This window comes from Podarcis cretensis (assembly GCF_951804945.1).
Source record: "Podarcis cretensis genome assembly, chromosome: 17".
NCBI classification, from domain to species: domain Eukaryota; kingdom Metazoa; phylum Chordata; class Lepidosauria; order Squamata; family Lacertidae; genus Podarcis; species Podarcis cretensis.
Genome location: NC_137187.1, coordinates 9,384,768 through 9,412,086, shown reverse-complemented (window position 1 = coordinate 9,412,086; position 27,319 = coordinate 9,384,768). Strand labels below are relative to the sequence as shown.

General features: G+C 45.6%; 2 protein-coding genes across 3 annotated transcripts; one reads left to right on the top strand and one right to left on the bottom strand.

Moving 5' to 3' along the window:
- LOC307206472 (uncharacterized protein) lies at positions 1-6,497 on the bottom strand. Of its 2 annotated transcripts, XM_079959784.1 has the most exons (3): positions 6,217-6,497; positions 5,687-5,992; positions 1-818 (listed from the first exon to the last, which is right to left on the bottom strand). In XM_079959784.1, the coding sequence occupies exons 1-3, from the start codon at positions 6,260-6,262 to the stop codon at positions 376-378; spliced, it is 795 nt and encodes a 264-aa protein (XP_079815910.1). In that variant the 5' UTR covers positions 6,263-6,497; the 3' UTR covers positions 1-375. The 2 variants fall into 2 exon arrangements, 1 of the variants encoding a protein (XP_079815910.1); XR_013834323.1 differs by lacking the exons at positions 5,687-5,992; positions 6,217-6,497 and adding an exon at positions 903-1,094.
- A 10,695-nt stretch (positions 6,498-17,192) lies between these two features.
- Positions 17,193-25,242, top strand: LOC307206484 (trypsin I-P38-like). The gene is made up of 5 exons (XM_079959805.1): positions 17,193-17,293; positions 18,764-18,932; positions 20,492-20,745; positions 23,031-23,167; positions 24,961-25,242. Exons 1-5 carry the CDS (start codon positions 17,254-17,256, stop codon positions 25,108-25,110), a joined length of 750 nt encoding a protein of 249 aa, XP_079815931.1. The 5' UTR covers positions 17,193-17,253; the 3' UTR covers positions 25,111-25,242.
- Positions 25,243-27,319: the final 2,077 nt, after the last annotated feature.

The following is a 27,319-nucleotide window of genomic DNA, read 5'->3' as shown; positions in this document are numbered from 1 at the left end:
TTGTAGTTAGGTGTTTATTATATACAGTGGACTATTTACAGGAACAGAACACGGATCTTTAGCTAGCTCTCTCTTACACGACTCACAACTCCTACACTGACATATAGAACTCTGAACACTGAACTCCTGAAGTAACACATTCCAGTTAGTAGGCCATTCATTATCACTCCCTTGAGAGAGCTTGACCAATCAGGGAGCAGTCTCCATGTCTCTGTTATCTCCAGGCAGACTTACTCCTTCAGATTGCCTTCTGGCTGTCTGCCAAACCTTAATTGACTCTGTGTGAGTAGCTGCACATACACAGTTTCCCAACAACCCCCACCTTAGCAAGCCATGCTCAGTTCTAATTTCAGAGCCCAGCTGGTCCAACATCAATTAGAACAATCGTCTGCTTTTGCAGCTGAGCGCTGGCCACTGTGGGGTTAAGAATCCTCTGCCACTAGCTAAGTCATCTTCGCTCTCCCCTCCATGCACATCAGTGAAGTGAGGTTTTGGTAGGAAGAAGAGGTGACTTTGAAATGCTGTGTCTTTGCTGCTTGCACAGAAATACACGGCTGAATCCTCTGGTCTGGCTGGGGAAATGTTAAGGTGGCATTGCTTTGTTTCACGCTGCTCAGCCTGGAAACGCTCAGAAATGTTGCCTTGATACTGTGGTTGATTTAAATAGAAACTAAAGAGAAGCTGCAGACCCTGTCCTGGGTCTTGCCGGAACCAAAACATGCTGTTGTGGTCAGTAGTTTGTTCGCATTCCAGCCTGGCGTTTCTGCCTTCCTGAAGCACCAGACTCCACTGCTGCCTGATCTCTGCATTGGACCATCCTGGGGGAGATAGGGAGAGGGAAGCTTGTGAAGAAACCCTTTAAAACAATGTCTTAAATAAGAATCCTTGAGTGAAGGTCTTACCTACTTCCAAGAGGCAAGCGGCCACACACCAGATGATCCACATCTCTTCCCCTCTGAGCTGCGGGCAAATGTTTGTGGGCAAACGTTTTAGAACAGCCACAGCCTCTGCTTCCTTCTCTTGACTCCAGTTTATGTCATCACAAAGGCGGAGACAGCAATGACTGCCCAGGGCTGCAGTGCAATTCAGTTTATGTCTATTTAATAATAATAATAATAATAATAATTTTTTTTTATTTATACCCCGCCCTCCCCAGCCAAGGCCGGGCTCAGAGCGGCTTACAAGCAATAATAAAAACAAGATGAATGATTACAAACTTAAAAACAAAAATAAAATACAACATTAAAATAATGGAACATTAAAATGTAGCCTCATCGCAGAAGGAGAAGGAAAAGAAAAAAGAAAGAGAGGGAGGGAATCAAATTGGCTCCAAGCCAAAGGCCAGGCGGAACAACTCTGTCTTACAGGCCCTGCGGAAAGAAATCAGATCCTGCAGGGCCCTGGTCTCATGAGGCAGAGCGTTCCACCAGGCTGGAGCCAGAGTTGAAAAGGCCCTGGCTCTGGTCGAAGCCAATCTAACTTCCTTAGGGCCCGGGACCACTAGGGTGTTGTTATTTATGGACCTTGAGGCTCTCCGTGGGGCATACCAGGAGAGGCGGTCCCGTAGGTACGAGGGTCCTAGGCCGTGAAGGGCTTTAAAGGTCAAAAGCAGCACCTTAAATCTGACCCTGTACTCCACCGGGAGCCAGTGCAGCTTGAAAAGCACTGGGTGAATATGCTCCCATGGCAGAGACCCCGTGAGGAGCCTCGCTGCAGCATTCTGCACCCACTGGAGTTTCTGGGACAGCTTCAAGGGCAGCCCCGCGTAGAGCGAATTACAGTAGTCAAGCCTGGAGATGACCGTCGCATGAATCACTGTGGCCAAGTCAGGGCGGGAAAGGTAAGGGACCAATTGCTTGATGAGGCGAAGGTGGAAAAATGTCGCCTTGGCTGTTGCTGTAACCTGCACCTCCTATTTGAAAGTCCCACTGAGTGAGTTCACTGGGGCTTACTCTGACGCCATCTCCAACACCTCGAATTATTCCATCCACGGTATCTCTGAAATTTTTTTACACATCACCTGGGAAGACAGGTGAACTAATGCCATTGTACTGGAAGAAGCAAAGATCACCAATGTCAAAGCAATCATCAACTTCGTAGGACTGGTCATGTTGTGCGGATGCCTGATTATCGTCTTCCAAAGCAACTACTCTATTCCGAACTTAAAAATGGAAAGCGTAATGCTGGTGGTCAACAAAAGAGGTTTAAAGTCTCTCTCAAGGCAAATCTAAAAAAATGTAGTATAAACACCGACAACTGGGAAACACTGACCTGCCAGCGTTCCAACTTGAACACAGCCTTTACCAAAGGTGTCATGTGTATCTGAAGAAGTGTGCATGCACACGAAAGCTCATACCTAGAACTAACTTAATGGGTTTTGAAGACACTCGAACTCGGGACGAAAGGGAGAAACTTGCTAAGAGGAAGGCACGCTGGGCAAACCCTCACCGTGATCAACTCCCGCCTGGAAGCCTATGTCCCCACTGTGGAAGGATGTGTGGAACCAGAACTGGCCTCCGCAGTCACTTACGGACTTACTGTTAAGACTGTGTCTATGGAAGACAATTTTACTCGGCTACGAGTGATTGCCAAAGAAGATTCTCATGTAGTTTTGTGGCTGCCTACACACTGTACATTTAAAACACAATTAAAGCGTGTACGACACACTCACACACGTATCCTGGGAACTGTAGTTTATGCCCCACAGAGGTACAATTCTCCAGCACCCTCCACAAACTACAGCTCCCAGAATACTTGGAGGGGTAGGGAGGTGCTTTGAATCTATGGTGTGCATACAGCCTATATCTGATCACCCCATACTTTTGAATAATCAGGTCAACTTTAATTGCTTCCATTTTATATGGCAGAGCTGAGAGTTCAGGACAGGCTTATTTGTTTTCTGATAATACTTGTAGGCATCCTCCCTTGGTCCACTACTTTGCTCTCTGCTGAATGGGGACCTTTTTTTAAGCTGAATATACTAATTTCTTCTTCTTTTCTCCAATGAAAGTGAGTTTCACCGTAGCGCTGCACAAAATCTTACACCCATGCCAACGGTCTCAGGATAATGGTTAATTAGTTTGGCCACTTCCACATCAAGAAAGAGGGCAAATATTGGGCATGTGTACAAATGGTCATTTCCAAAATAAGGACATAGATTTGTGCAAGATTTGCATGGACTAATTTATAAATGCAAATGCAAATTAGGATTGTGAATTACTTCACTGGAGGAGGAGAAAATAATTTGTACATTCCAGGTCTTGTGAGTTTGTGGATGATCATGGTTATGATTGCTCTATTCACCTCAACCCCCTTTCTTTCCTTCTGAAGAAGCACAGACTTGGCCAAGCAAATGGCAGCAGTTGCTATCCTAAATCTGTCTTATTATTAACTAATTATGTGAGCACATGCCTTTCAGGAATGGTGCAACTCAAGAGCTTATTCTTAATCTTTTAAACACACCCTGGACCAGGGAAATGTATTGCCCCACTCCCTGTGCTTTGTGACAGCATCTTCCCTGCATTTGAGTATGCCACGTTTAGTGACCTCTTTCTTGCTTTGTTTTCACATGCCCGCCAACATTTCTCAGATGAAAACAGTGACATCCTATTTAATAATAATAATAATAATAATAATAATAATAATAATCATACCTCACCCATCCACCTTGGTTGCCCCAGCCACTCTGGGCTGCTTCTAACAGATATGAAAGCATAATAAAACATGAAACATTAAAAAAAACCCTTTCCCTATACAAGGCTGCCTTCAGATGTCTTCTGAAGGTTGTATAGTCACACCTATGTCCTGGCCAGGCAAGCACCCAATCTTGCTTCTGTACAATCTTGTTTGTTCTCAGTAACCAACAAGAGATTATCAACATATACAAGGAGAAAAGTTGTTTCCCTTCATTTGCAAGGAATCATACAAAACAAAGTGGCACTAATAAAGAAAAGTTCCAGGGTGGCAACAGAAAGCAAACTAAAAATGCTTTTGCAGTTCATCAGAACTATCGAGCAATATCAAGTTATAGGAAAACTGTTGCTATTAACAGTAACCCTAGTTGGTTAATTGATTTGGCAGCTTCCGTGCACATGACGTCTGATGCTAATCCCCCACCCCCAAAGAGTTAAATGAGATTCAGGTGAGGGTCATATGCCTTGTCAATCCCAGCAGGTATATAACAGGAAGACCCGGCCTGCCCAGGCGTTGAAGGAGGACCTGTTTTGGCAGTAGAATCTTGCTGCCAATTGGTTTGGAAAAAGTCAAGAAGACTGCCTGGTCTGTTCTGGAGAACCTTTGAGATCAGGATTATAGGCAGCATTTGGTGGAATAAGTTCATGAGCAGAGCAACTTCCACTTCTGCAATAGGACTTTCCTTCTTCTCTTCCAACCCCGCACTGTCCCCGAATCTGGGTTTGGGGGAACCCTTACAAAGGATTTAGGGGGATCACAGAGGGAAGAGAGGGAAGAAAGTCCCATTGTGGTCCACTCATGCAATTATTTAATTGAATATCACCCTAAGTCTGCATGTCGAGCTGCTGTTAAAAGCACACCTACAATGGATACTTGAAAACACTACTTGGGCAGAAGGTGGAATCTTTTCAAATCATAGGCCACCCACAACCAGTAGCATTTGGTTGGGGGAGGCACTTAGCATATCTCCCAACACTGACATCACTGTACCTTGGAAGGCGGTGAGGTTGATGTGGTGTGAACACACTGGCATGAGCACCAGTTTGGCTGCACCAGTGTGTTTGCACTGTGCCAACCTTACTCAACTCTGCCAGCACCAGTAATGTCAGTAGTGGGAGGTCATGCAAGTGCCAGGACCTTACCCTGCCGACAGTGCTAGCTGTATCCGAACATGGAAACCCTGTACATAATCATACTAAATCTACTTGGTTTAATAGCAGTATTAGGCTAGCAAGATCTTGTGAGATCTTCCTGAAATCTCACAAGATCTCATGAGCTCTGTAAGATCTTGCAAAAGCTCAGTGAGATCTCACAAGATCTCACCAGAATCTGCCATTGTTGCTGCCAGGCACCGCTGCACAATCCAGGTAAGGGAGGCTTGGGCGGTGGTGAAATTCTCAGCATGTTGTACGCTGAAAGAAAATTATATGAAAATGATGTACCGGTGGTATTTGACTCCTTGTAAGCTGGCAAAAATGTGTGAGACAAGTGCCAATATCTGCTGGAAATGTAAGCAAAAGGAAGGCACCTTCTGTCACATGTGGTGGACCTGTAAGGTTCTAAAAGCATTCTGGGAAATGATATATGGTATTCCCTGCCCATCTGGCTGGGTTTCCCCAGCCACTCTGGGTGGCTAGAATATTAAAACACGATAAATCATCAAACATTAAAAACTTCCTTAAACAGGGTTGCCTTCAGATGTCTACTAAAAGTCAGATAGTTGTTTATTTCCTTGACATCTGATGGGAGGGCGTTCCACAGGGCAGGCGCCACTACCAGGAAAACCCTCTGCCCACAGTGAGGTTAAATTAATTCAAAGCGGGCAGGCAGGGCAGAGGTTAAGCACTTCCTCTTTCATCCACTGATTTGTCTATTCAAATACTGCCCCAATTCCCAGCATGAGTGTTATGAGAAAAACACAAGATCGTGTCTGTGTTGTTCCACCTTCAGACGCTCATACATATGAAATGTTTTTGTAGGTGGGATGCATTACTTTGAACTGCTGTGTCAAGGCTGGTTGCACAGAAATAGATGGCTGAATCCTCTTGTTTCACAGAGGAAATCTTCAGCTTAAGGTGCTGAGTCTCAGGCTGTTTGGCTGCGAACCGTTCAGGAAGACTGCTGTTCTCCAGAAGCTCTCGATACTGGAAATAATAGAGAAACTGCAGAGCTCGATTTGCATCCTGCCGGTACCAGAACATATAGTTGTGCGACTCCGTTTGGTTGCATTCCAGCTGCACAGTGTCGCCTTCTCTTAGCACTAAACCCGGTGTCTGGTCGATGCGAGCATTTGAGCTTCCTAGAAGAGAGAAAACTTAAGTGTTATAACATTGGGGGTGAGGGTTTAAACCAGTGTTTTCCAAACTTGGGTCTCCAGCTCTTTTTGGACTACAGCATCCCTAGCTAGCAGGACCGATGGGAACTGTAGTCCAAAAACAGCCGAAGACCCAAGTTTGGGAAACCCTGGTTTAAACCAAGGTCGCAGATGAGCTTTATATAAAAAGGATTCAATGAAGGCTTTACCTATTTCCAAAAGCCAAACACTCAGAATGCACCAGCTAATCCCCATTTCTTCTCTAATGCAGCCACTAGACTTTCGGCAAGTTTCATGCGGCTGTGATACTCTACGCTTCCTTCTGTGGTTCCGTCACACTGACTCCCCTCCTGACATCACAAAGTCAAGGTAAGAAGATACTGCTGGCTTTGCTGCTCTCGTTTAGGGGCACGAAATCTGTGGGCTGTGAGCTGTTTCTGGACTCCCATCAATAGCCCTACTGCCTGGGGCTGATTGGAGTTGAAGTGTAACAACAAAAGTCCCCTTCCCTGTATATACAGTGGTACCTCGGGTTACATACGCTTCAGGTTACATACACTTCAGGTTACAGACGCCACTAACCCAGAAATAGTACCTCTGGTTAAGAACTTTGCTTCAGGATGAGAACAGAAATTGTGCTCCGGCGGCGCGGCAGCAGCAGGAGGCCCCATTAGCTAAAGTGGTGCTTCAGGTTAAGAACAGTTTCAGGTTAAGAACGGACCTCCGGAACGAATTAAGTACTTAACCTGAGGTAGCACTGTAATGCAATAAACCAACATACATTTTAACCTGACGCATCAATGTGCTCCAATTTTAATTGGTGGGACTGAGAGTTTAGGGCATGCTTGTTTGTGTCCAGAGGATATTCGCAACACAATCCTATTTATACCCTGGAAGCAGCTCACACTGCTGGGTTTGATAACAGCATTTTTGTATTTATTGTCCAATTTTCCTGCTTTTTTATTATGCTTTCCATGATTAAATTCTTTAATGTTATTTCTTCTTCTTTTTGCCCAGGAATATTCTATAACATGACAAGCCACAAATGTTTATATCACTTGTTATATTCTGGCAGGGATGTAACTCTGTGTAGACAAAGAGAGAGTTGATTAGGCAATCTCAGTGCTGTTTTTCTAAAAAAAAAAAGAGGTGCTGGAACTCACCGTGAACACCTCTCTTGTTCTCTTATAATGGCGATGCCGCCGCTTGAGAGCCGCAGGAACTGAGTTCTGGAGAGTTCCGCTGGAAAAAAAGCCCTGGGCAATCTGATGGTATCAAAGTATCTCCACTTACGTATCTCTAAATATGTGAGAGAAACTGAATGCCAGGCTGAATCTTAGTTACTTGCTGATCCCCCCCCCCCTTAAAAGTCACCTCCCAGCTGGATCAGAATAAGGCTCCCATGGTTGTGTTCTGAAAACTATGGCAGCCTTCTCAGAATGCTTCCAGAGCATGTGTGGAGGGCCCTTTCCTTGTGAAAGGAACTAATTTCTGGTTTCTTTTTAAATGAAGCTGTGAAGCACCCTTTGCCAAACAATTGCACTGGCTGGGGCTGATGGGAGTGCTAGTCCAAAACATTTTGCCCGGTTAGCAAAAACTGATTAAAAGGAATAGTTGCCTCAAAGCATCATCCTATAAAATATATTTTACGTACATATTTAATTTCTGTTGTTGTTGTTTAGTCGTTTAGTCGTGTCCAACTCTTCGTGACCCCCTAGACCAGAGCACACCAGGCACTCCTGTCTTCCACTGCCTCCCACAGTTTGGTCAAACTCATGTTGGTAGCTTCGAGAACACTATCCAACCATCTTGTTCTCTGTCGTCCTCTTCTCCTTGTGCCCTCCATCTTTCCCAACATCAGGGTCTTTTCCAGGGAGTCTTCTCTTCTCATGAGGTGGCCAGAGTATTGGAGCCTCAGCTTCAGGATCTGTCCTTCCAGTGAGAACTCAGGGCTGATTTCCTTCAGAATGGAGAGGTTTGATCTTCTTGCAGTCCATGGGACTCTCTAGAGTCTCCTCCAGCACCAGAATTCAAAAGCATCAATTCTTTGGCGATCAGCCTTCTTGATGGTCCAGCTCTCACTTCCAATCATCACTACTGGGAAAACCATAGCTTTTGCTATACGGACCTTTGTTGGCAAGGTGATGTCTCTACTTTTTAAGCTGCTGTCTAGGTTTGTCATTGCTAGGCCACCCTTTATCCAAAGTTCACAGGGTGGCTGCAACATAAAAACAAAAAAAAAAAACCATACCGTAATAACAAATGAAAACAATAACCCCCACACCCTATTTAAAAGGCCATAGATCACCACAATCAGACACCTTCATCTTCCCCAGATGCAACAAAACATGTAACTCTCCAATGCTTTGACTTCACCCCCCAAAGGCATACTCTTCCATTGTCACCTGAGACAAACGGATGCCTGCCAACCAACCAACCAACCAACCAACCAACCAACCAGAGATTGACTAATTAGCCAAGGGCCTGGGATATTTATTGTTTTATTTAAAACAGAAGGAGAGAAATGCATCACTGGCAACTCAAGTGTTTAGCAGCCCTCAATGGACCCTGTGATGTAATTCTTAAATCATAAGGCAGGGATTGGTGGCCCTCCATCCGACTATAGTCCCCAGCCAACATGGTCATTGTTCAGAGATGATGGGAACTGTAACAACATCAAGGTGACCCTGGTGCAGGGTCTGTGGTAATGAATGCAGTTCCTCTCCCATCAGTCAGAGTGAAACGGTGGCAGCACACATTACGCCGGGTGGAATTCCCCAGTCAGAGCAAAACTCCTTTCAAACAGCAGCCCACCCCTTCTAAGGCCTAGTTCTCAAAGACAACAGGTGTCACGTTGCTAAACACAGCCAGTGCAGGCAGTTATTGCACACTGCAGGAAGAGCTCCTGACTACTGTGTATCTCCTGCTAGCACAGAAATACACGGCTGTATCGCTTGGTTTGACTGAAGAGATGTTCAAGCAAAAGACTTTATTGTCCAGCCGACGAGCCGTCAGTCTGTCCGACTTGATCTCGTTGGTCTCCACAGCATTTTCAATGGAGTAATAGAGAAGCTGAAGGCCCATCCCCTGGGGCTGTTGCTTGTACCAATACATGTTATCGTGTCCGTAAGTTTGACTGCATTCCAGCTGGGCTATTCCGCCCTCCTTCACCATCAGACTTGGCGCCTGGTAGATCTCTTTGCCTGCAAGCCCTTGGTGGAGAAAAAGATACACTCAAAGAAATTGCTCGGATAATCGTATTCATTTTTCTATTTCTACGCATATCTGTGCTACAAATGCACAGCGGTCACATGATTTGTATGCCACGCTAACTGTCCTGGGACTCGCCCTACCCCAGCATCTGGGGGACAGGGGAGGGGGATGATGACCCTCTGTGACTGCTAGCTCCTCCATCCCTCACAGAACTGGGAGGTGGGCAGTATGAAGCTGGTTTGCCTGTACAGTGGTACCTCTGGTTACATACACTTCATGTTACATACGCTTCTGGTTACAGACTCCGCTAACCCAGAAATAGTGCTTCAGGTTAAGCACTTTGCTTCAGGATGAGAACAGAAATGGTGCTCTGGTGGTGCGGCGGCAACAGGAGGCTCCATTAGCTAAAGAACACGATTTCTGTTCTCATCCTGAAGCAAAGTTCTTAACCTGAAGCACTATTTCTGGGTTAGCAGAGTCTGTAACCTGAAGTGTATGTAACCTGAAGCGTATGTAACCTGAGGTACCACTGTAATAATATTATTATATATTATTTATGTACTGCCCTTCATCCATGGGTCACAGGGTGGTTTTCAACACAGAAACCCATAATAACAACAGAAACCCATAACAACAATACACACACACACAAACAAACACAACATTAAAGACCTCCTGCTAGCGTCTGTAACAGTCTTCCTCAACCTGGTGCCCTCCAGTTGTTTCAGACTACAAATCCTATCATAAAACTGTAGGTTTGGAAGAGACCATGAGGGTCATCTCGTCCAATTTCCCTGCAATGCAGGAATCTTTGGCCCAACGTGGGCTCAAACTCATAATCCTAAGATTAAGAGTCTCATGCTTTGCTGACTGAGCTTTCTGAAGTGCCATCAGCCATGCTAGCCAGGATTGAAGGGAATTGTAATCCAGCAATAATACATGGATGCCACCAGGTTGATGAAGCAAGTCCACAGCAAAAGGTGTGTGCCCCAGAAGCTTCGATTCTCCAACTTGCCCTCCTCGTTCTTTCCTCCTCGGTTTGTATCAACCTGAGGGAAATTGTAAGAACATTTAAATTCCAACAGAATATTTTAGGGTTTCTTGACTGGTCGTTTCCTCCCAGCTACGAACGCACCTGCAGCCAAGAGAGAAACAGCCACACACCACACGGTCTGGACCTTCATCTCGGAGCGTTTGCTGTTTCTCAACCATCTCCTTGCAGAAATATGGTGTAGGCTCAACTGCTCCCCCTTGAGGATGGAAGACTTCCTTGAATGGCCAAGTTCGAAAGGTGAAGCACACATTTAAATGGATTTCCTGCATTTCATGAAATTTATAACACTGCTGGATTGTTTTTTTAAAAAAAGAAAAACAACAACAACACGAAAAGCCGTTTACAAAAATGCATTGCACCCCTCATTAAAAAGATATATTGAAAACACGGACACAGAGCATTTTTTTAAGCTGACCCAGAGATGGTAGGGGAACAATTAGGATCAGAGACATCATGCTTCCCTCCCTAAAATGGGCAGAAGCTTTCTGGGCTTTGGGAAGGAGGCACCGGAATTTAATACTTTAAGGTCCTAAATTAAAGAAGAATGGCAACTTAAGCTGACAGAATATGCGCATAGAATAAGAGAACATACATTTACAGAAGATTGGAAAATGTTTATTGAATACATGGGGGGAACTGTGTACACTTGAAAATGTTGGCAGCATTAAGATAAATTCAACAGTTTAAATAAGTTTTGATGGATGCAATAATGGAATACTGAATGGTTTAGTTTTTGTAAAATATGCAGGGATTTATGATATGCAAAATGAACTATGGAAACAGAAGAGGGGAAGTCATTGAAATTTTAAGGATGTTTAAATGAGTATTTTAAATTGTAAAACAGAAAAATGTAATAAAAATTATATATATAATACTTTCAGGTTCCAATTTACTGGGAACCAGTGCTCCCCACCCCCCAGGGGGTACTCAAGGGTACGCAGTAGCAGCACATCTTTTTGTTGTTAAAAAGTGTGGCACTTATCGTAACAACTTCATGCTGAGTACGGCACCTCTTTTTCTAGAAAAAAAGCTCTGGTGGGAACATTTAGGGGACTAGTCCTGCCCCCTAGTCCACTGACTGTTTGCCACTGAGCAGAACATACAACTATCTGACTTTTGGAAGACATCTGAAGGCAGCCCTGTTTAGGGAAGTTTTTAATGTTTGGTGTTTTATTGTATTTTTAATATTTTGTTGGAAGCCGCCCAGAGTGGCGGGGAAACCCAACCAGATGGGTGGGGTATGTATGTATGTATGTATGGTAAAGGTAAAGGGACCCCTGGCCATTAGGTCCAGTCATGACTGACTCTGGGGTTGCGGCGCTCATCTCGCTTTACTGGCCGAGGGAGCCGGCGTACAGCTTCCGGGTCATGTGGCCAGCATGACTAAGCCACTTTTGGCGAACCAGAGCAGCGCACGGAAACGCCGTTTACCTTCCCGCCGGAGTGGTACCTATTGATCTACTTGCACTTTGACATGCTTTCGAACTGCTAGGTGGGCAGGAGCAGGGACCGAGCAACAGGAGCACACCCCGTCACGGGGATTCGAACCACCAACCTTCTGATCGGCAAGTCCTAGGCTCTGTGGTTTAACCCACAGCGCCACCCATGTCCCATGTATGTATGTATGTATGTATGTATGTATGTATGTATGTATAAATTTGTTTGTTTGTTTGTTTTTAGGTTTCTGGGGAGCTAACCTGGCTGTCCCTCTTTGGCTTGTCTGCGACAAGGTTCTGTCATCACGCTGCAAGTTAAGCAACTTCTCAAAAGCAATTTGGGGGACACACAACTGAAGTTCTGAGCGAACTGTGGTTAGAGAACACTGGGTGATCATTGCAGACATGCCGTCAGCAACGGCAGCGGCAGCTGTTTCCTGCCCTCCTCAGAACATGAAGGTGACTGGTTATAGTTTGTGTGTGTTTGTGGCCTAGGTGGGAGTGTGGGCAGAGCTGCGATGTTCATGTGCAGCTGTGACGCAGAGAACTCTCACTGTGCCTTTACTAGCCGCACAGAAATACACCGCTGTGTCTTCAGCTTGTCCCCTAGGGATGGACAAGGAGGCATGAGTCACTTCCGGTCTGTCTATGCTGTATTGGGTCATCTCCATCTCTGGGTCATTCCCATGTATAGAGAATCCAATGAGTTGCAGCTGCTTCTGCACACTGTTGCTCTTCTGCCGGTACCAAAAAACATATAAGTAGGACGAGTCATCATGCTTGCAGTCTATGATTGTTCTGCTCCCTTCCCGGATGATTTGGAAGCGATCCTCCTGTATCACATTGATCCCACTGCAGAGACCTGCAAAACACCAGAGAAACGAAGAAGGGCCCATAATAAGAGAGCGTGCATGTCACAGTTCGGCTCCACATTTCCCCCCTTGTTGTTGTTTTCTTCTTCGTTCTTTAGTTCTGTCCAACTTTTGTGCTAACTATTTGCTTATACTTCATCAGAAAAAGGTTGTGGTGAAGGTTCCATCCCATAATCCCAGCTCTTCCCAGTCCATTCCCTTACCCCTTTCTTTCCTGTTCTCCTACGCACCCCCTCCTCAAAATTTCCCACTCCACATTGCACTGCTGAGCTTCTCTTCTTCGGGAAAGAGACAGAGTGAACCTAGAGACCAGATTGGTGATGAACTCCCTTTCCCTGGTACCCTGGCCATTAGGAATCAAGCCTTCACTAGGCTCTTCTATGTCTGAACTACGAACCTCCTCTTCTCCCAAGGCAGATAACTTATTTTTTGTGCATCTCCCTCTCATTTATCAAATCTCTCCCAGTATTCTCTCTCCTCCTAATTTCTCTTCCCCCTCGCAATTTCCATCTTGCTTGTAGGATGCATTTTTTCTATCTCATTGCCAACCACCTTGGCAGATATCTCCTGAAAGGATTATTCTGCGCAGCTGGATTCTTTTCAGCCTGCCTTTTGCAAATATGGAGGCCCTTAGATACATCCTGCCTGTGAGAGAGAGATCCCTACCTGTCAACAGCTGCAGGCCAACAAAGACACCCAGCACCGACCGCCACATGGTGTCTGTTGCAAGAGAAATGCAGAGGAAGACATCTGTTGCCTCCTCAGTGCTGGAGTGGAGTTCCATTAAAGAAGGGGCTCACTTGAGCACCTCATTGGTCCTGATTCTGAGACCGTCCAGCCAATGAGGTGAAGCAGCTGGGGATCTACAGAGAAAGAGAAGCTCATCTCTCTGCTAGGGGCATATAATCTCAAACTGATGTTAGCTGACACCTGAATGAGTTAGCAATCCTTTTTTTAAAAAAAGTTTTTATTATTAAAATAATTCAGCATTAATACACACATATTGTGAATATACAAGCATACAAACATACATTTCATACAATCCTTAAAAATGTTCAAACATACCTACACTCAATCCCACAGATAATTCCTTTTCCCATCATCATCCACCACCCCTCACCCCACCTTTGTGTTAGACTTCCAATCTACTCAATTGCTATTTCTTTCCACTTCTATTGCTTTCTTTCACACACCTTTAACCTAATTTCATGCTTCTTTTTCTATTACACATTGTTATCCATCTTATTTAGTATTTCAGTATTTAAAACGGAACTTGTTTATTCTAATAGGAGTTCTGATTTTTCAATATGGTTTTGCAAGTATCCTTTAAACACCTTTCAGTCCCTGTCTATCTTCTCTTTTGAGATCCTTCCAATTTCTCCCATTGTTTTGGATATATTGTAGTACTCCAATAATTTGGCAAGCCACTCTGTTTTTGTTGGTATAATACCACTTTTCCAATTTTTCGCAATCCTATTTTTATTATGTTTCCTGAGTTACCCTTACTGCATCTCAATTTGCAACCCTTTCTTGGCTCATATTCCAAGAAAACTTTACCCTTGCACCCCCACATCTTGTTCTGTGAGCCTTGTTCTGTGTTCTTCAGTACAAGGTGTGTTCTCCATTTTTTCTCTTCTATATGCATTCTGAGTCTACTGGTGGTTTACACATACAAGTTGTTTTATGACTTTGGGGAAGCACATATCTCCCTCCAGGTAATAAGAGATTTATGGGAACAACTGTTTTATTTCTCACTTTGGATTCTGTGTAACAGATAGAGAAATTGGCTCTGCAGTAAATTTAAGTTAAATCCAAGTACAGTCGTACCTTGGAAGTCGAACGGAATCCATTCCGGAAGTCCATTTGACTTCCAAAATGTTCGGAAACAAAAGAAGCCAATCAAAGGTGCAGAAGCCCCATTGGACATTCGGGTTTCAAAGAACGTTTGCAAGCCGGAACACTCACTTCTGGGTTTGCGGCATTTGGGAGACAAAACATCCAAGTACCAAGGCGTTTGGGATCTAAGGAACGACTGTATTCCAAAGTGATTGGGTTTTTCATCTGTTAAGAACGTGAGCCTCATATATGCAGAATTGTGCTTGAAGCTCAACAGAGACTTCACCGAACTGCAAAATTTGTCAAGATTTCAGTGTTTGTACCTAGGTTTGGAGTACAGTGGTGTCTCGCAAGACGAAATTAATTCGTTCCGCGAGTTGCTTCGTCTTGCGATTTTTTCATCTTGCGGAGCGCGGATTCCCCGGGTATTAACGGCTTTAAGAAAAAGGAAGCAAAACCGCAAGACGTTTTCGTCTTGCGAAGCAAGCCCATAGGGAAATTCGTCTTGTGAAGCACCTCGAAAAACGGAAAACCCTTTCGTCTAGCGCGTTTTTCGTCTTGCGAGGCATTCGTCTTGCGGGGCACCACTGTATTTGCTAGACAACCATACCATCCCCTAATAAAACAAATGCAATTTTTAGTAATAAATCTTTTGGAACAAAACATATAATTCATTCAGAGTACAACTTGGGCAATAGACATTGGCATGATCTCAAAGTTGGACAGAAGCAGAAACTGTAGACCAGATAAAAACGTTAACCCTCTTGCTTCTCTGATCTGAGATCAGCAGTACATGCTGAGCTCTGTATTCTAGTATAGAGCAGGGGTTCATAGGAGAGCCCTTCACTCATATCGTGACTCTACCTTGAAGCACACTGAGTGGTCTTGCTTTGGCGATGACTAGCCTACACACCTGAGCAACTTCAAAAAATGAGAAAAACTAGGAACACCACACAAAACTGCTTAGAAGAATGGTAATGAATAAAATACACCTGTTTCCCATTGCAGTTCTCCTTTCACTTAAAGAAAAATTCAGTAAGTCAGCTGTACCCAGTATCTCTGGCTCCAGTTCTCCATATTTCTAGTTGCACACAGTGAGGGAGCTGATAAACGCTCCCCTTTGTTGTCTTCCATCTTTCTTCCCCAAAGCCTCAGCAAGGTGCTGTGTTTTGTGATCCCTGCTGCTCATCTTGCTTAGAAAAAAGAGAACGACATAGTCGGGAGAGAGAAGACATATTTCTGCCCCTAGGAACATGTAAATGACGAGGGTAGTAAGAAAACAGAAGAATGGGACAAACAAGGGGAGTGAATGTGAGCAAATGACATTGGCAAGTACTTTTTTAAAAATTAATAAAAATTATATTTAAAAAAAAGTTTTTTAAACATTTTTAACAGTAATTAAACATACTTTTACATCTTATTCAAATTTTTGACTTCCATCAATTCTGTCTGAAAATTTTCCAATCTAATCTCTTAGTATGCATTTCTTATCTTCCCTATTACATTTCAAACTCATAACCAATATCTCTATCTTTTTCTACTTTGTAACACTTCGTATATTTCTCCTTACAAAACTTCTTGTAGTCCTACTAGCGTAATTTGTTGATTACAGTTGCTCTTCAAATAATTCATATACTTCTTCCAATCTTCTGTAAATCTCTGGTCCCGCAGGTTTCGAATCCTTCCTGTCATTTTGTCCAATTCTGCATAGTCCATTAATTTCGTCTGCCATTCTTCTTTTGTCGGAATTTCTTCTTGTTTCCATTTCTGGGCTAACAATACTCTTGCCGCAGTTGTTGCATATAAAAACAATTTAACATCTTGCCTATTAATGTCCTGACCTATAATACCAAGTAAAAATGCTTCTGGTTTTTTAAAGAATGTATATTTCAATGGTGAGATGTTGACATTGGCAAGTACTTGGCATGAGGTTGGGGTCTGAAAACCAGAGGAGTGGGTCAACCAAGGGCTTCATAGCAGAAGCATAGCAGGATTCGAAGAAATACAGTTTTCAATCTGGAGCAAAATTCCGGAGTGATGCTCTGGACAAATGCCTCTTTATTTAGAGCACAACTTCAAACATATTTCTGAGGGAAATTTCCTAAGGCCAGTATAAAATTAAGATCAAATCTCAATCCCAGACTATTATTACATATTACAGATACCTGGTGGGGAGGAATTTAAAACATCTGGACTCTCAAATAGGAGTTAAGATTAAGGAAGGTTACCATCTATATTTTGTGAATTTATGATTACATACCATCCAACATTTCTCTGATGAAAATAGGGACATCCTATTTTTTAATAATAATAATAATAATAATAATAATAATAATAATAATACCCCACCCATCTGACTGGGTTGCCCCAGTCACTCTGGGCGGCTTTCAACATATATAAAAACATAATAAAACATTAAACATTTAAAAAACCTTCCCTATACAGGGCTGCTTTCAAATGCCTTCTAAAGCTTATATAGTTACTTATCTCCTTGGTTCAGGGGTTTGCATAACTCCATCCTCTCCAACATTTCTCCAATGAAAATAGGGACATCTTAAGGAAAAGTGGGGCATTCTGGGATCAAATCAGAAACTGAGATGGCTTCTGTAAATCTGGGACTAGCCCTAGAAAAGAGGGGCACTTGGACGGTCTGTGATTAATGTATGATTGATTCTCTTTTTCCTCACCACCTGTTGTTAATGCAAACCCAAGTATGGATTTTCTAGATTTTCCATTGTGTACTTTTCCATTGGATAAAGTCCTTGGGGTGGAGATAAACCCAGGATATAAATATACAATGCTTCCTTTTGGCTTTCCCACTTGGAAGAAATCACCATGAAATTTGTTTTGTTCATAGCCTTCTTGGGAGTGGCTGGTAAGTTTCAGGGCTTCTCATGGTTCCTGTCTGGGTAACAAGGGGAGATGGCTCTTCCTGCCACTTTGAACACTCCTGGGCCTGTTTAGCTCTTTGACAAGTAGGGGTCACACCCGAAGGGAAGCTGTGCCTCTGCGATGTCTGTCGCTGCCTTCCAGTCCTGACCAGCTTCAGCCAAATGGAGACAAACACACAAGGCCTGTTATTTCAGGGTTATCAGACGCCCCTGGTTTCCAGGAACAGTCCCCAGATTTGCAATTCTGTCCCCGGAATGTCCCTGGATTTGCAAATCTCTCCCTGGGAAATGTGGCAGCGGTAGCCTCAGCAGCCCGGAGCCAGCCTGGTGGCACAGTTGGCTCTGGCTGGCTTCAGGAGCTGCTCACTGCCACTGCCACTGCTGAAGGAGAACCGGGGATGTCCGGCGGTACAGATTTCCTGCCCCCTTCCACCTTTGTTTTGACAGATCAGGGGAGGCTCGGGAGTCGCAGGTGGGCGGCGTTTGCCCAGGAAGGGTGCAAGGTGAGCGGTTTCTCTGTCAGGCAAGGTGCAAAGCCCTTCAGTCAAAACAAAGGAGGAAGAGGGCAGGAGATCGAGGGAGGTTTGGGAGTCACGAGCAGGTGGCACACAGTTGCCTAGTTTTTTAAAAACTCTGCGCATTTATGTTTCACAGGGTGCGAAAGAAGGGCTTTGCACCTTGCCCGGCAGAGAAACCGTGCCCCTTGCGCCCCTCCTGGGCTATGGCGCCCGCCCGCCCGCCCATGACTCCCAAGCCTTCCCCGATCTCCTGTCCCCTTCCCCCTGTTTTGACAGATCGGGGGAGGCTCAGGAGTCGCAGGCAGGCGGGTTTTTCAAAAACTCTGCACATTTATGTTTCACAAGGTGCAAAAGAAGGGATTTGCACCTTTATACAATATGCATGTGTGCTTGGGCCCAGGGTCTTTTGCCTCACCATCCCCATTACTCAGCTTAAAAAAAAAAAGTGTCCCCGGATTGATTGAAAAAAATCTGGTAACAATACATTATTTTAAAGACAGATTCTTGAAGGAGGAGTAGATGGGCAAAGTGGCCAACCTTCCAGACGGAGACACTGGTGGCTCTTTGCTTAGTCCGCAAGTATGTAAGAAACAGGACTTGACCAGGCTAGGAAAACATCTGGGAGATATGGAAATTTTGAGTTCTCTTGCTTTCCCTTTCACCAGATGTTTCCTAGTACCCTGTGCAATTAGACAACTCTTCGCCTACATGGGGATTACAGACAACAAGAACCTTGCCTTGCTAAATGGAAGGAAAGAATTATGGCATGCCAGGGTTTTTTAATTAATTGTAGACAAGACGGACAGCGGGTTGAGTTTCTGCTATGCCAGATCATTTGCACAGTAGAGCCATGGACTTCATGAAGCCTGATCTGTAGGCTGGTGTGTCTCCCAGGTCCCCAAATACAGAATTTGATGTTCTTCATTCTTTCCCCAGTTGCCTTCCCCATCAATGATGATGATGATGATAATAAAATCGTGGGAGGGTACACCTGCCAATCGCATTCTGTCCCCTACCAAGTTTCCCTGAATTCCGGATACCACTTCTGTGGTGGTTCGCTCATCAACAACCAGTGGGTTGTTTCGGCTGCTCACTGCTATAAGTCGTAAGTTTTTTTAAAAAACAACAACAACTTGTCATGCTGCTCCTTGCAGCAGTATTGCTCTGATTGTTTGTTTGTTTGTTTGTTTTGGTATTCCTTTCATGAGCAGTAGTAGACACTGCCCCCTGCAGTTAACACTGGAAATAATAATAATAACCACTGGAACATTCAACCTGTATGAGGGTGCCTGGGATGTTGGAGGAGGGGTAGTACCTCTAATAGGGGACACATTGTGCTTCTTCTGGGGTAGTTAGTCTACCTTTGGTTCCCACCCTGCACTCAGCTCTCACCTGTGGCCCCTAGAAGCTGTCAGCATGTGGCAGCAGCCACACCCTGGGAACGGCACCAGCTGGTTGGCTAAACCAGGTGAGGGTAGCCACTGGGTTTCAAACCCTCAGTGAGCTATGAACCTCCCTGCATGTGAAGACAAGCTCTGATGGATTGAGCAGACGAGGCCAACAGTGGGTCCAATGGTCAAGAAGGCTGTTTCTGCACGTGTTGTAGAATGAAGTGAGGGGCAGATGGGGCTCATCAACCTGAGAAGGTAGCCCACCTAGGAGAAGGAAACCTCTGATCTTAAACCTCTGCTCACTTCTGGGGTGGCTTCAGGAGGAGAAAGGGCTGAGGAGTAAAACTACACAAATCCAGAGTGGAGTCCCTGCGCCAGTTAGATGGCGCCTTGTACGCTTCCTTCTGGCAACTCCTAGGGGCCAAGGTGTATTTGGCCCCCCAATAAAATGTTTGACAGCCCCACCCTAAGTTGATGGGCATTGCCATTCAAACGATGTACATGCACCTCGTCTTGTGATCAATTATCTTACCTGCTTACCTGCTCCTCCCCAATATTTTATTCAAGTTGGCACCCCGTCTGCTGCCAAGCTGGTGCCAAATGTATTCTTCTGCTTTCCTTTGGACCACATCAGAGAGACCAGGAAGTGGGCAGCCCAGGACCTCCAAATACACTGCCCAGGATTGCAGTCTGGTGCTGCTAACACAGTGGTTTCACACCCAGAGGCACACACTGCATTGTCTCTCGAGACAGACAGATGCCAACAACTCAGCCTGCACTGAAGCAGGAACCACATAGCTCAGTAGAAGAGCATCCGTTTTGTGTGCAGAAGTTTCCAGGTTCGACTCTTGGCATCTCCAGGTAGAATTAGGGGAAAGAGTTCCTGCCTCAAACTTGGAGCACCATTGCTAGTCAGTGTAGACCAGGGTTTCCCCAAACTTGGGACTCCAGCTGCTTTTGGACTACAATTCCCATCATCCCTGACCACTGGTCCTGCTAGCTAGGGATGATGTGAGCTGTAGCCCCAAAACAGCTGGAGACCCATGTTTGGAAAAGCCTGGTGTAGACCATTCTGAGCTAGATGGACCAGATGGCCTGAGTATTTTGGGACTAGAAGCTAACTTGCAACCAATCCCACATTTGTCAGGATTCAAGTCACTTTGGAGAATGGTGTGCTCCCAAGAAAAGGAGCAATGTCGGTGGTTCTGGGGTTCTGTGGGGTGTTGAAACAGGAATGTGGATGATCAAGGTCCTCTTCTTTGTCTGAAACCAGACGTATCCAGGTGAGACTTGGGGAACACAGTTTGACCTTAAACGATGGCAGCGAGCAGTACATTAATTCAGCCAAAGTCATCCGCCACCCGAGATACAATGCCAACACACTGGACAATGACATCATGCTCATCAAGCTGTCCACCCAGGCAACCCTCAACACCCGGATCAGATCGGTCAGCCTGCCCACCAGCTGCGTGACCACCGGGACACAGTGCCTCATTTCTGGCTGGGGCAACACCCGTAGCAGTGGCAGTGAGTGCTCCTTTGTGTTCTTTTGTGATGCAGGTGCAAGGGCAAGAATGCTGAATACAAACAGGGGGTGGGGGTGGGGTAGAGAGCAACATGTTAGCCACCCAACCATGTTCTTCCATCTCCTTCTGTTGCCTTAAAAAAGATCTAGTTGCTTTTAAAGTTAAGACTAAGATTGCTATTGTAACTTACTCTTTAAAAGCAATACCCAGATTGCATGGGCATGACCAGGATTGAATTCTGGTGCTGGAGGAGACTCTTGAGAGTCCCATGGACTGCAAGAAGATCAAACCTATCCATTCTGAAGGAAATCAGCCCTGAGTGCTCACTGGAAGGACAGATCCTGAAGCTGAGGCTCCAATACTTTGGCCACCTCATGAGAAGAGAAGACTCCCTGGGAAAGACCCTGATGTTGGGAAAGATGGAGGGCACAAGGAGAAGGGGACGACAGAGGATGAGATGGTTGGACAGTGTTCTCGAAGATACAAACATGAGTTTGACCAAACTGCAGGAGGCAGTGGAAGACAGGAGTGCCTGGTGTGCTCTGGTCCATGGGGTCACGAAGAGGTGGACACGACTAAACGATTAAACAACAGCAACAACCAGGATTTATGTTAGGGAGGGAAGAACCCCAGTTATTTAAGTATTTTTATTGATTAACTTTCATGGGTGGGCAGCTGCCCCCTTGCTCCCCGTTGGCTATGCCCATGCAGGGCTGGTCCAAGTACTTTTGCAGAATGAGACAGGCAGGTTGCTCACCCCAGTAGCAGAGTGTGTCTTCATGGAGCCTGGGGTGGGTGGGTGTGTGCACCCAGGGCGGGGCATGGCAGCCCACCCCTCAATGCTGATAAGATGGCAACATGAGGACACAACAGCTATGCGCCCTTTGATTCCAGCCTTGCCCTCACTCTGTGAGGCTGGGATCAAAGGGTGCATGCCTGTTGTGTCCTCCCCATGCTGCCCTCCCAGAAAAAGTGCACCCAGGGCCATTGCACCAGCAGCCTACCCCCCTGACTCCACACCCCTGGCTCACCCTGCTCTCCACTCCATTCCATCTGTATAAGCCAGGCTGACTGGCAGCTGAATCTTATTTCAACACTGACCATGTCCTCTTATCACAAGGGCAGTCTCCTTTAGCAGAATGTGGACCAGGAGAATCCCTCCTCATTGCTTCACTTCCCCAAATCACCCCCAGCCCCGTGCCCCAAATACTATCTATAATCTATAGTTACAGGGGAGGGGGGAAAATCATGAAAGGATGTTTTCCCCGTTTTCAGAATCATTTTATTCGTATGCTGCCTTTCCAAAGTCGAAACCATGCTCAACATATGAAAAATTACAGGGCGAAAGTAGTCATAAACAATATCAAAAAGTCGTCTTCTTCTTTGGTGATCACTCAAAGTCGAGTAAGATTGTCTTCCATAAACACGGTTTTAACAGTGGGTTTGTAAGTGACTGTAGAGGGCAATTGTGGATCCACATGTCCTTCCACAGTGGGAACATAAGTCTCCGGGTGGGTGTTGGTCACAGTGAGGGTTTGCCAAACATGCCTTCCTCTTAGCACATTTCTCCCTTTCGTCCTGAGTTTGAGCATCTTCAAAGCCCATGACACCTTTGGTAAAGGCTGTTCTCCAATTGGAGCGCTCCCAGGCCAGTGTTTACTGGTTATCATTGTTTATACTACTTTTTTTAAAAATTTGCCTCTTTTGTTGACCACCAGCATTACGCTTACCATTTTAAAGTTCAGAGTTGAGTAGTTGCTTTGGAGGATGACAATCAGGCATCCACACAACATGACCAGTCCAACAAAGTTGATGTTGAAGAATCATTGCTTCAACACTGGTGATCTTTGCTTCTTCCAATGCTATACTTTCCACGTAAATCATAATAATGAATAAAGGTAAAGGGACCCCTGACCATTAGGTCCAGTCGTGACCAACTCTGGGGTTGTGGCGCTCATCTCGCTTTATTGGCCGAGGGAGCCAGCGTACAGCTTCCGGGTCATGTGGCCAGCATGACTAAGCCGCTTCTGGTGAACCAGAGCTGTTTACCTTCCCGCCAGAGCGGTACCTATTTATCTACTTGCACTTTGACGTGCTTTCGAACTGCTAGGTTGGCAGGAGCAGGGAATGAGCAACGGGAGCTCACCCCGTCGCAGGGATTCGAACCGCCAACCTTCTGATCAGCAAGCCCTAGGCTCTGTGGTTTAACCCACAGCACCACCCGCGTCCCTCTATCATAATAATGAATACAATATTCCTATTTTTTTTCTCCTATGCTTCCTGCAGCCAGCTACCCTGACCTCCTGCAGTGCCTGAATGCCCCCGTGCTTTCCTCTAGCCAGTGCACAAATGCTTATCCGGGGCAAATCACGCAAAACATGATGTGTGTGGGATTTCTGGAGGGCGGCAAAGACTCCTGCCAGGTAAATCTTCTCTCTTTCCGTAGGTACTTCAGTGTTGTGGCATAGAGGCCTCTTGGCAGATGATACAGATGTTTAGTTGGTAGTCAATGATTCAGGAAGGGCAACCCAGCCAGATGGGTGTGGTAGAAATAATAAAATTATTATTATGATGTCTGCTAAGCAAGGTCTAACGGTATAATAGCAAGGGAGGGAGGATTTCTTTGAGATCAGGTGGTTCAGAGGGGCAGGAGGAATGAGTAACCCCCCCAGTCTCTAGTTGCCTGTTGCTACCATGGAGGTTTAGGGATGGGGAGAAACCCAATTCAGTTTGTATTTAAATGAGTACTTACCACAGCCGTCCATCAAAATTTGCACTTCTCCAAATTTGCATTGTATTTCTGCAGCCAAGGAATGCATATAAAAATGTGTATACGAGGGGAACGTGTGCATTTTTAAAAATGTGTATATTAGTGAAAATTAAAAAGCACAATATTTGGAGAAATTGCTTTGCAAAAAATGTGTAATGTATATTAGGCAAAATGTGTATGGGAGGGGATAGTGGTGTTATTTTCAGGCCCCACAAACACTTTTATCAGATCCCCCCCCCCCCTCAGAAGGTTTCGCAAATTTCTACCAGGATGGTGAGAATTTTATTACAATCAGCCCCCAAAATATTTTATACATACAATATCCTCTGTTAATAATGCAAATCACCTGATGACTGATGGTTCCTCCTTATTTGTCCCAGAGAACTGGGAGGAAGAGTCTTTTATACTTGCATTATTAGTACCTGAAGATAGTTTTGAGATTTGCTTTAGCGTTAATCCCTCCTCTTGTTCAGGTGGGATTAATCCTTGAGTTATTGGTCTGTTTGCAAAAGACAACCTGACAGTCGAGCAGACTAAGTTTGTCTACTTTCTGCTCTTCATTATAACTGTAGAGAGACCCTATAAGGTCAGTATTAGTTTTTGGGGGCCTGCTGTTTATTTGGCAATTCTGGTGCTTTGAAATCCTGTAAAAACTTACAGTGGGATGGAAAGGCCTTGGAAATCACGGCTGTTTCAAGTTATTGGTTGGAAGAAAATGCCACCCTGTTTATTTATTTAATAAAATTTATACACCGCTTGAATGTTGGGTGGGAGAGGGAACTCAAAAAGCGAACAGACCACTTTGCCTTATGGTGAATAGCAGTGGCGTAGCGTGGGGGGTGCAGGGGGGCGGCCGCACCGGGCGCAACATCTGGGGGTTAGGGTTAGGGGGCGCAAATCCACGGGTTAGGGGGTGCAAATTACTTGCCTTGCCCCGGGTGCTGACAACCCACGCTACGCCACTGGTGAATAGCTTGTCAGTGCAAGCATTCAAGCATTCGCTCTCTGCCCGTTCTGGGGGTTTTCCCCAACCCTTCCCCAACTCCATTTGGGGTCGGTGCAGGGAGGAGAGGATGGGAAAGCCCCATTGCACAAACAGAAGCTGTTGTGTAGGGCTTGCATCGACAGGACAAACCTTACTAGGTTTCGAGTTGCTTTAACTGCCGTAGCTCCCCTGCCTCCCCATAATCCTTGGAATTATCATTTTGGGAGGTGCTGAGCAGTTTCCCTCAGAAATCCCACAGTTATCAGGCTTCGGTGGTACTGTCCAAGAGACTGATGCCTGTGTGGCAGGAATTAGACAAAAAGGATCTCAATGACAGTTAGTGTATCGTTTGGCAGGGGCACATTCTACGAACTGTTGCAAGGTATTGGAGTAACACAAGTCATATTCCGTCTCTCACTTGTACCGCTTACTGAATAGATTTTCCTTGTGTTCTTTCATAGGGAGACTCTGGTGGTCCGGTGGTCTGCAACGGGCAGCTCCAGGGGATTGTCTCCTGGGGCATTGGATGTGCTCAGAAAGGCTACCCTGGAGTCTACACCAAAGTTTGCAACTACGTCTCGTGGATTGATAGCACTATGAGATCCAACTGATCAAAATCCAACGTATTTTGAGAAGATCCACTCTCCTCTCTTTGCATGCACTGAGAGGACATGCCAGTGAAGCGAAATGTATGGATTCAATACTCAAAAAAATAAAACAGTGGTGAAGTTCTCTAATGCAAAGGAAGATCTTGGAATTGTCACTTTGCGCTCTCATTCACCTGAAATAAATACAGTGGTACCTCTGTCAAGGGGACGCAGGTGGCGCTGTGGGTTAAAGCCTCAGCGCCTAGGGCTTGCCGATCGAAAGGTCGGCGGTTTGAATCCCTGCGGCGGGGTGCGCTCCCGCTGCTCGGTCCCAGCGCCTGCCAACCTAGCAGTTCGAAAGCACCTCCGGGTGCAAGTAGATAAATAGGGACCGCTTACCAGTGGGAAGGTAAACGGCGTTTCCGTGTGCGGCTCTGGCTCTGGCTCTGGCCAGAGCAGCGATGTCACGCTGGCCACGTGACCCGGAAGTGTCTCCGGACAGCGCTGGCCCCTGGCCTCTTAAGTGAGATGGGCGCACAACCCCAGAGTCTGCCAAGACTGGCCCGTACGGGCAGGGGTACCTTTACCTTTACCTTTACCTCTGTCAAGGGACGCAGGTGGCGCTGTGGGTTAAAGCCTCAGCGCCTAGGGCTTGCCGATCGAAAGGTCGGCGGTTCGAATCCCTGCGGCGGGGTGCGCTCCCGCTGCTCGGTCCCAGCGCCTGCCAACCTAGCAGTTCGAAAGCACCTCCGGGTGCAAGTAGATAAATAGGGACCGCTTACCAGCGGGAAGGTAAACGGCGTTTCCGTGTGCGGCTCTGGCTCTGGCTCTGGCTCTGGCCAGAGCAGCGATGTCACGCTGGCCACGTGACCCGGAAGTGTCTCCGGACAGCGCTGGCCCCTGGCCTCTTAAGTGAGATGGGCGCACAACCCCAGAGTCTGTCAAGACTGGCCCGTACGGGCAGGGGTACCTTTACCTTTACCTTTTTACCTCTGGTTGCGAACGGGATCTGTTCTGGAGGCCTGTTCGCAACCCGCAGTGGAGCGTCTGCGTACGTGCGGGTTGCGATTCGCCGCTTTGCACATGCGTGTGACGTCATTTTGCACTTCTGCACATGCGCAGATGGCGAAACCCGGAAGTAACCCTTTCTAGTACTTCCGGGTCGCCGCGGGATGTAACCTGAAAGAACGTAACATGAAGCAAATGTAACATGAGGCATGACTGTACCTTTGCCACTGGAGAGAAGCACAAGCCTTCTGCCAAGCTTTATTTATTTAAACTTTTACCTCTGCTTCTCCAGTGGAAGCCTCCACTGCATCTCAGTCCCTTCTGTGAACAGAAGGAGCCCTTCCATTTGCAGAAAAGACCTTAAGGATTCAACCCCTTTCACATGCATATATTGCATTGAATGCTTTACATGATTTTCGCACAGTTCCTGTGTGTGTGTGTGTGTGTGTGTGTGTGAGAGAGAGAGAGAGAGAGAGAGAGAGAGAGAGAGACTGTTAATTAGTACAACATGGATGGCACTTGAATTTTTCCTCCTCAGGCACCAAAATATCTTGGGTCATATCTGTGCAGCAACGATTATCGTGTACATTCCCCAGTGAAGGGGTTTGTGACTGGTTTCCTGTGCAGCCTCTTCACTGTGTGATCTTGCTTAGCGCAGAAGTAGGTGCCCGTGTCTCTCGGCTTTGCTTCTTTCAAGATCAGATTCAAGCTGAAATCTCGCATTCCAGGGCTCTCAAAGAAGTCTTGAAATTCCTTCTCAATGGGAAACCTGTCTCCAGCACCTTCTCTCGAATAAATCACTAGCTGGAGCCGTGCATCTTTCCTCCTTTCTTGCTTATACCAGGACATGTAGCTAAAGCGGGTTTTCGGTTGGGAGCATTTCAGGATGACTCACTCATTTCCCCTGACAATCATATCTGCAGACTGGTCCACAGCGCTGCCTTATAAGAAAAAGAAAGGAATGCAGGTAAAAGAAATTAAGAGTTGAATCAGATGGCTTACAATTCAAGGGAGACATTGCAACTTCAAAAAGAGTATGTGTCAACCTGATTAACCCCAGATAATCAAAATTAGCTAATACTAATAAATAATAGTTTGACAGTAAATAATAGTTTGACCGTACCATTAAAAACTATTGATATAAGCAAAACATAATAGTGAATTTTGGGGTTAAAAATGAATCCCAGGTTAGAATAGTTTAAAGACCATGGAGTTAAGAGATGGT